The sequence below is a fragment of the Branchiostoma floridae genome, chromosome 13, assembly GCF_000003815.2.
Source record: "Branchiostoma floridae strain S238N-H82 chromosome 13, Bfl_VNyyK, whole genome shotgun sequence".
NCBI classification, from domain to species: Eukaryota; Metazoa; Chordata; class Leptocardii; order Amphioxiformes; family Branchiostomatidae; genus Branchiostoma; species Branchiostoma floridae.
Genome location: NC_049991.1, coordinates 13,914,388 through 13,925,700, shown reverse-complemented (window position 1 = coordinate 13,925,700; position 11,313 = coordinate 13,914,388). Strand labels below are relative to the sequence as shown.

Below are 11,313 nucleotides of genomic sequence, written 5' to 3'. Positions count from 1 at the left end.
GTTGTTTTATACCAGGGTAAGTTTAAAATTTGAACACAGCGGAAAAGATTACCAAAGGAACATTACATTGAATTACTTACAGTCGCAAGTTTGTTTCAACGTATTCAGGCTAACGTCTGTAGGGGAAATATAACTTATTCATATCGACATCAGTTGAGCACTAGCAACATGTGATGATTATGATCCTCCTATTTTGTCCTGAGCTGTACCTGTTGACAACTAGATATAATTGATGTCTTGACTTCAGACCTGAGGTGCTGAGGGTCAGAACAAGTCTATTGGTCATTGACGCATCATCCCAAGGCCTCGCCTTTCCCACGGTAGTCGAGGTCTTTATCCGAATCATAGGGTATAACAAATGCATCATTAGAGACATAGACTTGTCTAACTCTCTGTGAGGAAAAAACATACTGGTACAGTCGCCACCATCCAGAATATATCTGTCTACATAGGGGCCCCAAATAGGCCTTATTAGAACTGCTTTCCGCCTCTTGTCCTGTCCTGAACCCTAATCGAAAGTTAGGGCCCACCCTGTCCCTTTGAGGTTGTTTTATACCAGGGTAAATTGAAAATTTGAACACAGCGGAAAAGATTACCATAGGAACATTACATTGAACTAGAAAGGCCGACATTTGCTTGGGTGCAAATACAGCATATTTCAGCCATACCCATTCCCACGCAACATTGGACTGTTCCAAGTCACCCCTGGGCAAAAATGTAACATTTTAACAGTAAGTTATTCTCGCCACTGTCAAACTTACGTATCAAAACTAAACGCAAACTGGCCAATTTCCCCGCGTTTTCCACCAAATAACATTTTCTCGATTGTCTCAACTAACCCTACCAAAGTCAAATCTGTATAAAGAACGTCCACAATCGCCGATAATGTATCGTAAGGTATATCACAGTAATATCGTTCATCGTAGTTTGAAATATATACATGATAAGTCCCTGGGCTAGTTAACAAAAACACATGACACCAGAGTTCCACAACAAATTTTATTGGTCAGACAGACCCTATCACCTGTCATATAACAGCATATATAGTCGTGCAGTGGCGTGGCTTACAGAAAGGGCGACAATAAATTCCTAACAAGTACAGTCAATCTTTGGATTCAGCAACTATTCAAGGGACTGACGGAATACTGAGGACGGTGGTGGTGGTTGTACGACCGAGCTAGCCTATATACTTGGAAAGCGCCTAATGCTGTTGTCCAAACAGAGTGGGAGAATATGTCGTAAGCAACACTATCTTGCGGACAGAGTTTCTAATGGTGCTGAACTGAAAACTAATTGATACAGAAGAGTCACCTAGAACTTACTTCCAGCATGATGTAGACCTAGACTCCTTTATCATTATCCTTATTTCTGCGTTGATCCACATTTGTTTCGTCTGCCTAAACTAAATCACATATTTCATTCTTTATAAACACGCGCCCCTCTATAATTACATATATTAGTCACCTGAGCAACTATCGATCGAAAAGTATCCTAAACTTCCTTTGTCAGCTTCTCCTGTGCGATATCATAAGGGTCAGCTTGTCAAACTTGTTCATAAACTTAAGTACTACAACGTAACTTCTATAAAAGTCGCCATCCTCTACTTGGCCAATCTAATGGCAAAAACAATTTTTGTCCATGCCGCACCGCTACTACTATCTGTCTATTAAAAACAGTTCTTCTTTATGTTGATTGCTTGCTTGATCCTTTATTTTGTTTGTTTGATTCTTTCTTCATTCATGCCATGAAATACCTATCAACAGGGTGATGAGGAAAGAGGTCATGGTCACACGAAATATCACAGAGATACAGATTACATGATTTATGGATGAATCAACAAACAAAAAACAATCAATCAATCAATCGATCAATCAAACATCTCTTAAAACTCGGGAACTTCTTTGAGTTCCAGGGGCACGGCAATGTCCCGGATGTGGTCCAGCTGATTGCCAAGTTTGAGCAGATCCTCCATGACCCCGCTGCCTTCGTTCTCTGCCCTCTTCTCCAACCGAGCCTCCAGCCCAAACAGGGCATCCAGGGCCTGCAACAGAACCACGGACCGTCAATGCTTCATCGTATTTGAAACAGGCAAGAATGAAACCATGAAGCTTGTTTGAAAAAGTGGTTTTGCTCCTGCATTTGCGTACAAAGTGTTACACAGTTTTCAATAGCCTTTGTCACAGCCAGTAGCATAGTTTTCATGTAAGCTATTCTCTGTAGTAGTAACAAAATTTGATGAAATCGTTTTTCCCGCTCGGTTATCAAAAGACGTAATCTCCAAGCAGATTCTAAGGTGCCATAAGATAGTAGTATCAAAGCTGGCCAATGAGTATAGCCGGAAATTGAAGGGGGTCCGAGACAGGCTCCGGTTGCATACAAACTCTGGGCCAGCTTCACTTCCCTGTCAGCTTTTGATACTATCTTCTGCTATCGTAGGACCTGCTTTACAGAATACAAAATACGACGCTCTCCCGAAGCTTACCTCCTTCAGCTGGACGGCCACGTACTCGTCCTCATCAATGTCGCGCCCCACCAGGCGCTGCTCCTTCACCCTCTCCAGGTTGTCCACCAGCTCCACTGCCGAGTCCTTCAGGAACTGCAGGGTGGAGTCAATCTCCCACGCGATGTCGCGGCGTTCTTGCCCTGTGAGAAGACACCAATATGTGAGCGAAATCCTCCAGGTGCATTGCTTTGTACATTTGAGTCGAGATGTAAGTGAGTCTGCCTCTGTACTTTTGATAGTCACCGTTGGAATCCCCGGTTTTGATGATGTATAGCAGGTATTGGGATCGATATTTTGAGGTAACCTGGGACTCAGCTCCAGATATATAATTCATAGCATTTTTTACGACCCCATGCTGCCTTATATGTACAGTAAACATCCATCTGTTAACGACAAACGTTGATGTACCTTCACAGACGGCATCCAGAACTGTGTCCCTGATCGCGTCCATTTGGTCAAAGTCAGTTGCCGTAAACACGAGATCTTGGCTTGACGCCAGCAGCTGAAAGATATTACATATATTAATTAATTAAGCTTCATCTGTCTTTAAATACGAATTCACAACTGTCTTACGAAGCGAGAAAAACTAAAAACTACATTCATTACCCATCATGTTGTAGATGTAGTAGGATGCCACATTTTTCACTATGACCCGTTCTTAGCTTGTAATTATTACAGCATAATAAATGCCTTTCACTATTCAATTAATCGATATACAAAACATCATAACGATTGTGTTCAACTGAAGTTACGTAGGCCAATTTTCTAATTGAATAGACATGGTATGCACCAGTAGTTGAATTAGCTTTGACATGTATTAACAGTCTCATTAATTCCGACTGTGTTCAACAGTAAAATCAGGCTCACTTCTTTTCATGAACAGTCTCATGTTGTCATGTTGGCATCGTGATATCCACCCCTTTCTATAAGGTCGTTATTTTCTAAACATCTTTCCTACGTCAATAACTACTTGCCCTGCGAAGTAACTTTCTGTAAGTCCCATCTAATCTGTTCTGGAGTTGACAAGTAAATGTCCAGGTTTCAGCACCATATAGTAAAATAGGTTCCACTAGAGTAGTGAACACTTGGATCTTCAGTTTGTTAGGGATATTACAATCCAGATTTTGTCCAATTTGTTGCTTGCTTCCCATGCTAGAGCTTCCCAGATTCAAAGTCCTTTTTGGGACAAATGATGTAGGATCCAAAATATTTGAAGTTATCAACCCTTTGTAAATATTCCCCGGATAGGGATCTGAGTTCCAGTGGTCCAGTAATGTTACTTATGAACTCTTAGATTCATTGCAGTACAGCCCTTACACCAAGTTACTTCGCAGAGCACAGAACATATCTTGGACTCAACATGCCATACTCAAAACCATATATGGAAGTCTTCCACAGCTATCTCAGAAACTGACTCACCGAAGGGTAAAATTTGCGGGACACTGTTGACGAGCAAAACAGGAATTAGTGTCTTCTGTTCTTCTATGGAAACTAAGTGGCAGGGTACATTGCAGGAGTTTGACTTTTACGGACACTTTAACTAAAGACTCTGGTATTGATTTTGAAAACCTAGAGCAAGCTATGTCAGATAGGGCCCTACGGAGTGAAATATATGTACTAGCTTAGTCCCGTTAATGTATGTATGTAATAAGTACTTCTCCTTACACTTAGCTCCTTCAGCCTGAAGCCGCCCACACCAACAGCACATATCATTGCACCGTCAGCTTTTACATCCTGTGACGCTTTCCGCAGGACCTCTTCATCCATGGCCTTCCCGTCCGTGATAATGATGACAACCTTTAAGAAATATCATTTTCTTTTGTTAGCTCAATGAAAATGGAGATATTGTTTTGGGTGTGTCTGTCTGTGTGTCTGCGTGCCTGTGTGTGTTTGTGTGTTAGGATTTTTTGTAGTCAGCATAACTAAAGAACCTCTAGATGGATTACGATGGTATTTGTTCTGTGGGTAGGTGATGGAAAGACAAAGGTCAAGGTTGATTTTGGACCCCCTAGTATGTGACCTTGGTAGTGCAGCATTTTTTGTATATTTCTACCTGGACATGCTATGATCTTGATTTTTTTGGTGGTAGATAGCTTGTTATATGAAGCAAATGACTACTTTATCTACGTACCGATCTTGAATATACAAGAACATCATTGTGTGATAAAGCAAACGTGTAGTATATCTCTATCAAAGACACATATTTTCGGCCTTCACTTGACTGAAAAATTTACGTCGTACTTGTTTCCTTTACAGATTATGTAGAAGTCTGAAAAACAGCTATCAAATGAGTTACCTAGATAGATAGTATATGTTGTAATTACCTTCTTCGCGTCGTCGCCAGCAGGGAATGTCTTGTATACCTCTTCAAGGGCCTTCCCCGTAAATGTACCCCACTGGTTCATGTACTGGATATTGAGTACGGCATTCAGAACGTCCTGAAGCACACACACAAACATAATTGATAGATCGTAAATTTTCAGTCACCTTTGACGAATGGTAGACAAGCATCTTCGTCTTTAGAAATGAAATGGAATGAAATTAGATGAGAACATAAACACTAAACACAATAAGATAACTTGAAAAGGTACAATCGGGAAGAGTAAATTGTGTCTGAATCTTTATGAATAGTCTTCAAGACATTTCCTATCATTTCAACGTAGACGTTTATGTGGCATGTAAGAGTATATGTAGTACACTCCATATATGTTAACGTGTGCATTTTCTTTCAAGAATTTAGCTGTGGACAGGTGCATGCCATAGTCTCTGACGTTGCTTAGTCAGAAATTACCTACCTCCCTAGTGTTGTACTGGCCAATTGGAAACTCCGTGCGCACGTCCGAGCCGTATTGGTACACTCCAAGTTTGGCAGCATTCGGACCTATCTCGAATCCTGCCGCCAGTTTCAGGATGAACTTCAGGACGTTAGGGAAGTTCAGGTAAGTGACGCTCTTGGACCCGTCCACAAGCAGGATGATGTTGGCCTTGGCCGAACATGTAGGTGCTGGAACAGCAAAAACAATCCAGTAGAAGCCAGTTAATGGCATGACAGATTATCACAAACTTCTGTTAATTGCACAGAATTCCAAAATCTCAAACTGGTGCGGACCAGCTGGATAACTTCGTACTGTTGCACATCCTGGATAATTGTACGAAATACGCTGGAAATTGGGTGTGCAATTAAACGGCTTCCACAGTACTAGATAAGTTTTGAACTCCTTTGAAGGTTCCAATTAAGAAGCAATCATCAAACCCCAAACTTCATACGCTACGAATCAAGACACATTCTGGAGGTCCATTTTACACAGTCCACGTCTATTTCAACGTCCTGCAAAAAAGCTGTGATGTGTTACATATTGTGCAATCGTCTTACCAGGAATTTGGATGACCTCAGTGTGAGTCTCAGTGACAGTGTGAGTCCCAGTTTGAGTCTCAGTGTGAGTCTCAGTCTCGGTGTGAGTCTCAGTCCCTTCAACAACTTCCTCAGTGACTACCGAACCAGGAGGAAGAACGGCTGGGATGATGGAGAACAACATTGATTAGTCAATAGGTTGAATGAAGTTGTGAAGCTTGTAATCGTACATGTGAAACATAACGTATTACTCAAAAAAGTAGTCTACTCAAGCAACTGGATATGGTTTTGGAAACTTTCCAAAACCATATCCAGTTGCTTGAGTTTTCAAACGGTCAGACATTTCAACTGGCATGCACCAGTTTTCGTCAGTGACACTGAAGTGATCTGGAAGAAACAGGTGTTATATAACGGTTGTACTGTAAGACAATTTTAGGCTGAAGACAATTTGGATTCCAAAAGAAAACAAAAAGTCTTACAATACAACGTTTCCTGTTGGACATCTAAAATTGTATTCATTCATAGTTAGGGTATATAAGATCTGTTTCTTCCAGATCACTTCAGTGTCACTGACGAAACTGGTGGATGCGGTGGAAACGTCTGACCATTTAAACCATATCCAGTTGCTTGAGTAAATACGTTTTGGCGTATCTTATTACCTGGATGTCTAACCTTCATCGACAGAACGTATTACTAATAAGACGGTCGACAAGGTTGTAACTGAAGTGTTTTACACAACATCCAAAGCCTAAAGTATCAATATATGCTGTAAGCTATTTGTACCTCGGATTTAAAATTCCATTCTGATTCTCCAAATTTTCCGTAGCATTATGCAGTAATCTGTGCCAATGGTTGATGAGAAAAAATAATGACTGGAAATTTGTGGCTTAAATGTGCTAGAAGTGATGTGAATAACTCGCTAAATAACAACCAACCTTGTTCACAGATGAACTTAAACTTCCGGTCACAATCGATGTCGTTCCAGAGGTCTTTGTGGTCCGCGTTCGAATGGCTGTGCTTGTTGTAGTGTCCGCAGTCCTCGTTCTGCGCGTTGTTGGGCTCACCAGGGGCCCAAGCACTGTACTGACTGACGCCAGTCTGGTCTGTCCAAGACCACACTCCCTCTGAAACTGTGGACGGGAACGGGAATGAGATGCTACAATATCATGAATGACATGCTTAACTCTTAATCCGAGTTGTAGTATTGAACAGGTGGGGGTAAGAAGTGCAAAGAGTATAGATTCTGAAGATACTTCATTGGTTCCGGCTAAAGGACAGAAAACGTGCTATGCAGACACTCAACAATCTGCAAAGTTACACTGGAAATGTTACATGTCGTAAGTGGTCATTCACAAACCTTCGTTCACCTCCATCCTGTAGGTCCTTTTTCATATTTGACCTCCATTACAGGAAAGTATAGACATTTTCGCTTCAAACATATTTCTTATCATTCATGTACCTTCATCGTTCAGGCCGATCCAGAAGTCACTGTTGGGGTCCAGCGAGTTCTTCAGTGCGACGACAAACTGATGGAAAGCGGGGTGCTTGACGCTGGCCAGGCGGCCGCCCTCCTGTCTGCACTTGAGCTCGGCCTGGTGCCAGGTCAGAGTTTCACCGTAGCCGCGGTAGCATATCGCTCCGGCGGAAGACCAACCGCCCGCACAAACCCCTAAATGCAAGCACACAAGACGTAAAGAGAATGACCGTGTATGTTTTACGTATACATTTCTATTTTTCGTTTCCACAAACAGCCCGGCCTGGCCCCGGTTTGGAATTAAACTATACTATCCGACACAATGCGAAATAGTTATATTTTCCAGTTAGAAATTATGGATTAATCCTGCTTTAATGTTTGATTAGTATGTTACTTACTATAACATCAACTCTCATAATTTCACCATGGGTGCCATGATACCGCCGCATAAAAAAAACTTTTAAAGAGGCTTTATCAAGATTATCTTGAACATCTAAATATCTGATGTGTCAGGATTACTGATGCTGCAATGGCCATCTCTTTAAATCACTTTAAACTCGTGCTTTTTTTTTAGGGCGGTATTATGGCACCCGATGGAATTACGAGGGTTGATGTTAATTCTGGATCCTATTTTCTCGCTCTTACCTGCCATCATGCCATAGAAGCCGACTCCCTTCAGCCACGGCTGAAATCCGGAGTGAGTTGCGGTGATGTACAGACGCCAGTACTGACTGGTCGCTGCAAACCCTCTGAAGCGCTGGGTCTCGTGAGTTCCCGCGGCAGCGTCCGTCACAGTTAGCACGTCCACCCAGTTGTACGGCTCACCCGTGGCCGACGTCTGCAGCTTGAACGCCTTGATGTCGTGCGTGGTGTCCCCGTAGTTGTTGATGGTGAACCTGGAGATCGTGTAGGTGATGCCGAAGTTGAAGATGATGTACCACTGGTTGAAGTCCTTGGCCAGCTCCTGCGGGTTCCAGAAGGTGTGGAGATCCATATCCAGAGTCTTGCCAGCGTCATACGTGACCCCGCCGTTGACCCATGGAGTGCCTGAGGCGGCGACGGCCCATTCTGGCGTGGACAGCAGCCACCTGAACCGAGCGGCTAATAAAGACAAGGAGGAGACATTTGATGGTAGAATGATCTTCCTTTGGCAATGAAAACAGCTACAAACATTGTAACATTTAAGCGTATGACGTATGGGTTATGAGTATGGATTACTGCTTTGACACGTTCTGCGTATGTTTTCTATGTATAATGTGTTCAATGTCACGTATGTTTCGATGTTGCAGGTTATGTTTGTCTTCCAGGGCCCTACTGTAAAGCAGTGTTCACTGTGAATGGGCCATGCTGGCTATTTAAAACAGAAATAAATAGATAGATAATGAGGAGTTCCATGAAGTAAGCTGAAAAGGTGTCAGTCACAATATATTGTTAATGGAAACGTAACTTAACGTACATTGATGGACACTGATATCAAGATGAGGCACGCCTTACCAGTGACGCCTACTGCGGAGATTCCCTCCCGTCGCCAGATGTTGTCGTCACTGTTACAGCCCCACAGACGGTTGGACGTGGAACTGACGTAGACTTGAGACAGACTCCCTTCAATCATCCCCCATTGTGCTCCTCGTGGATGTTGAACAGATAGTCCTATTGTGCAGATTGTACGGTGAAGTTAGTGTGATACTAGGAATCACAATAGAGGGAAGCAACGATTATTAGGGCCTGTCATGGATCATAAGGTATGAAATCATCCATGAAACATTGGTACAAAACAAACATCGCTAACAGTCATCATCATCATATCGTTCCGTGCCAGTACTGCAGCCAGGGCATTGCCGTCTCATTAGCTTCTAGCAGGTCCCGGTTGGAGATGTTGGGGCCTAATATGCAGTCCCGTGTGATATGCCCCATCGTTAACAATAAAATGTATATTCTGTATTGAGTGTTCTTTCCGGGCCCCTATGTGCATGTTATCAAAATCACTCTCCGATATTAGCACACAAGCGGTAGACAAAGTGAAAAGAAAGCACGCTTCCTATTTTCATAACACCGTGAGTCCTTACCGATCCTGACGAAGATCTGGCCTTCGCTGTTCACTCCCCAAATCACGTCGTACCCCACAGTGATCTGTACCAGGATGACTCCGCTGACCTCCACCCAGGCGCTTCCCACCGCGGCGCCCAGTGACCCGTAGGTGCCCTCGCGGTAGTAGACCCTGCCGGTGGCTGAGATCGCCCACACGCCCGAGTACCCGTTGGACACGTACGAAAAACCGCCTTCAACGGCATCGCCGCCACCCACGGCCTCCCAATCCGTGCCTATAGAATATGGTTGGATCTCATTATGCAAACTCCAGTTGATTTATGTGATTTACTCATTTTCCGTAGGCCGGTCGGGCTTTGCAGATTTCTGCTGTCACATGCAAATATACCTGCCAGGCGTCACATGCAAATATACCTGCTAAGTTATCGTAGCGAAGTAACGACATGCCAACATTTAAACACTCCAAACCAACTTTTAGAGGCGGTCGGAGACAATGCATGCAATCCCGCGTGCTTAATTACGTAACTTGTACCACCTTATGATTCTAGTCTATAACGTCTTTTTGTGTCCATGTTCACATGGACACCTGAATACAGGTCATGGTGCTGAGTCGTGATCTTTTGGTAATATACATGAATCTATGTCACAAAAATGGTACTAGTCATCCCTGAGAAATCTTTACCTTCTAAGTTTCCAGCAGCGATGCCTGTCCTCCGGTACACCGCTCCATCAGTGTCCACGCCCCACACCTTGTTGCTGGCGGAGCTGACACACAGAGACTTCATGGTTTTCCCCGCGATCTCCTTCCAGCTGGTGCCCCATTGATGGCCTCCGTCGATGCCTGGTTGGGATAGGGGGAGTTGTGAATTATAGAAATCCGCACTGCCGCTTATGCACAGACTCACTTGTTCTATTTTAGAGCATTTTTGTTAATAACAGTGACAAAATTCTGACCGCAATTTTCAGGACGCGGGTTCAGCGAGGTTGATGAACAGTCAATGTTTGTCAAAGTACTACTATTACGTTTACAACAATACCTCTACTTCCGTTTCTAGTACCATACTTCCTAACTAGCATGTTTTTTCGGATTATTTTCTTTCTATGGAAAGCTTGTGACTCTGACGCCGACAAGTCTATTTAATTAGTATTGTGATGCATCATGGCTGTCACTGATGCATACCAAATTTCTTCCTTCGTCGCATCTCTTTCCTCCAAATGATCAAATCGTTCCTCAGGTTTCACACGTTCTATCGTATGCATTTACAGAAATAAACATCTATAGATAACGATCACGTACCGAGTCGGACGTACACCTTGTAGTCGAAGTCGATGCTCCAGACGATGCCGTTCCCGGAGAAGACCCATCCCATGTCGCCGTCCACCTTCTGCCACTCCGTGCCGGGGGAGCCCTCGTTCATGAACGTGCCGAGGCGGAAGTAGATGTCGTGTTCCCCCCGGATGCCCCACACACCGCTGCCTCCCACTGTTACCCAGTGGAGCTGTCCATCCATCATTCCCCATCCCGTCCCTGTCATACAGGAATGGTAAACATTACACGTAACGTTGATATTGTACACTGACGATTAATAAACGTTCATACAAACAACAATGATGCTACTTATATACAACCATATTTGCTGTTCTTTTGGTGTCACTGAACGTACACATTGAAAAAAAGTAAAGACAAATTCCCCAAATAAGCTTTGTTGAAGTGTGTTGCTCACCGACTTTGTCAGCTGGAATGACGATAGTTGCTCCTGCTCCTACAGCTCCTCCTCCTCCTATTGCTCCTCCGCCTCCTATTGCTCCTCCTCCTATGGATCCTCCTCCTCCTATGGATCCTCCTCCTCCTGTTGCTCCTCCTCCTCCTCCTATTGCTCCTCCTCCTCCTATTGCTCCTCCTCCTCCTATTGCTCCTCCTCCTCCTATGGATCCTCC

At 43.6% G+C, this 11,313-nt stretch overlaps 1 protein-coding gene across 1 annotated transcript; it reads right to left on the bottom strand.

Annotated features, from left to right (window-relative positions):
- Positions 1 to 985: 985 nt before the first annotated feature.
- LOC118429109 lies at positions 986 to 11,235 on the bottom strand. Its single transcript, XM_035839489.1, has 15 exons — positions 11,100 to 11,235; positions 10,673 to 10,903; positions 10,058 to 10,216; positions 9,396 to 9,650; positions 8,824 to 8,979; positions 7,975 to 8,430; positions 7,315 to 7,524; positions 6,791 to 6,985; positions 5,877 to 6,017; positions 5,299 to 5,507; positions 4,828 to 4,941; positions 4,169 to 4,300; positions 2,912 to 3,005; positions 2,483 to 2,643; positions 986 to 2,041 (listed from the first exon to the last, which is right to left on the bottom strand). Exons 2-15 carry the CDS (start codon positions 10,887 to 10,889, stop codon positions 1,883 to 1,885), a joined length of 2,658 nt encoding a protein of 885 aa, XP_035695382.1. The 5' UTR covers positions 10,890 to 10,903; positions 11,100 to 11,235; the 3' UTR covers positions 986 to 1,882.
- Positions 11,236 to 11,313: the final 78 nt, after the last annotated feature.

Excerpts from the sequence above, each read along its gene's own strand:
- LOC118429109 (XM_035839489.1), bottom strand. The coding sequence starts at position 10,889 with ATGATGGATGGACAGCTCCACTGGGTAACAGTGGGAGGCAGCGGTGTG. Across the intron at positions 10,217-10,672 it reads CAAGGTGTACGTCCGACTCG|GCATCGACGGAGGCCATCAA; the intron begins GTACGTGATCGT and ends TATCCCAACCAG. Across the intron at positions 9,651-10,057 it reads CGCTGCTGGAAACTTAGAAG|GCACGGATTGGGAGGCCGTG; the intron begins GTAAAGATTTCT and ends CATATTCTATAG.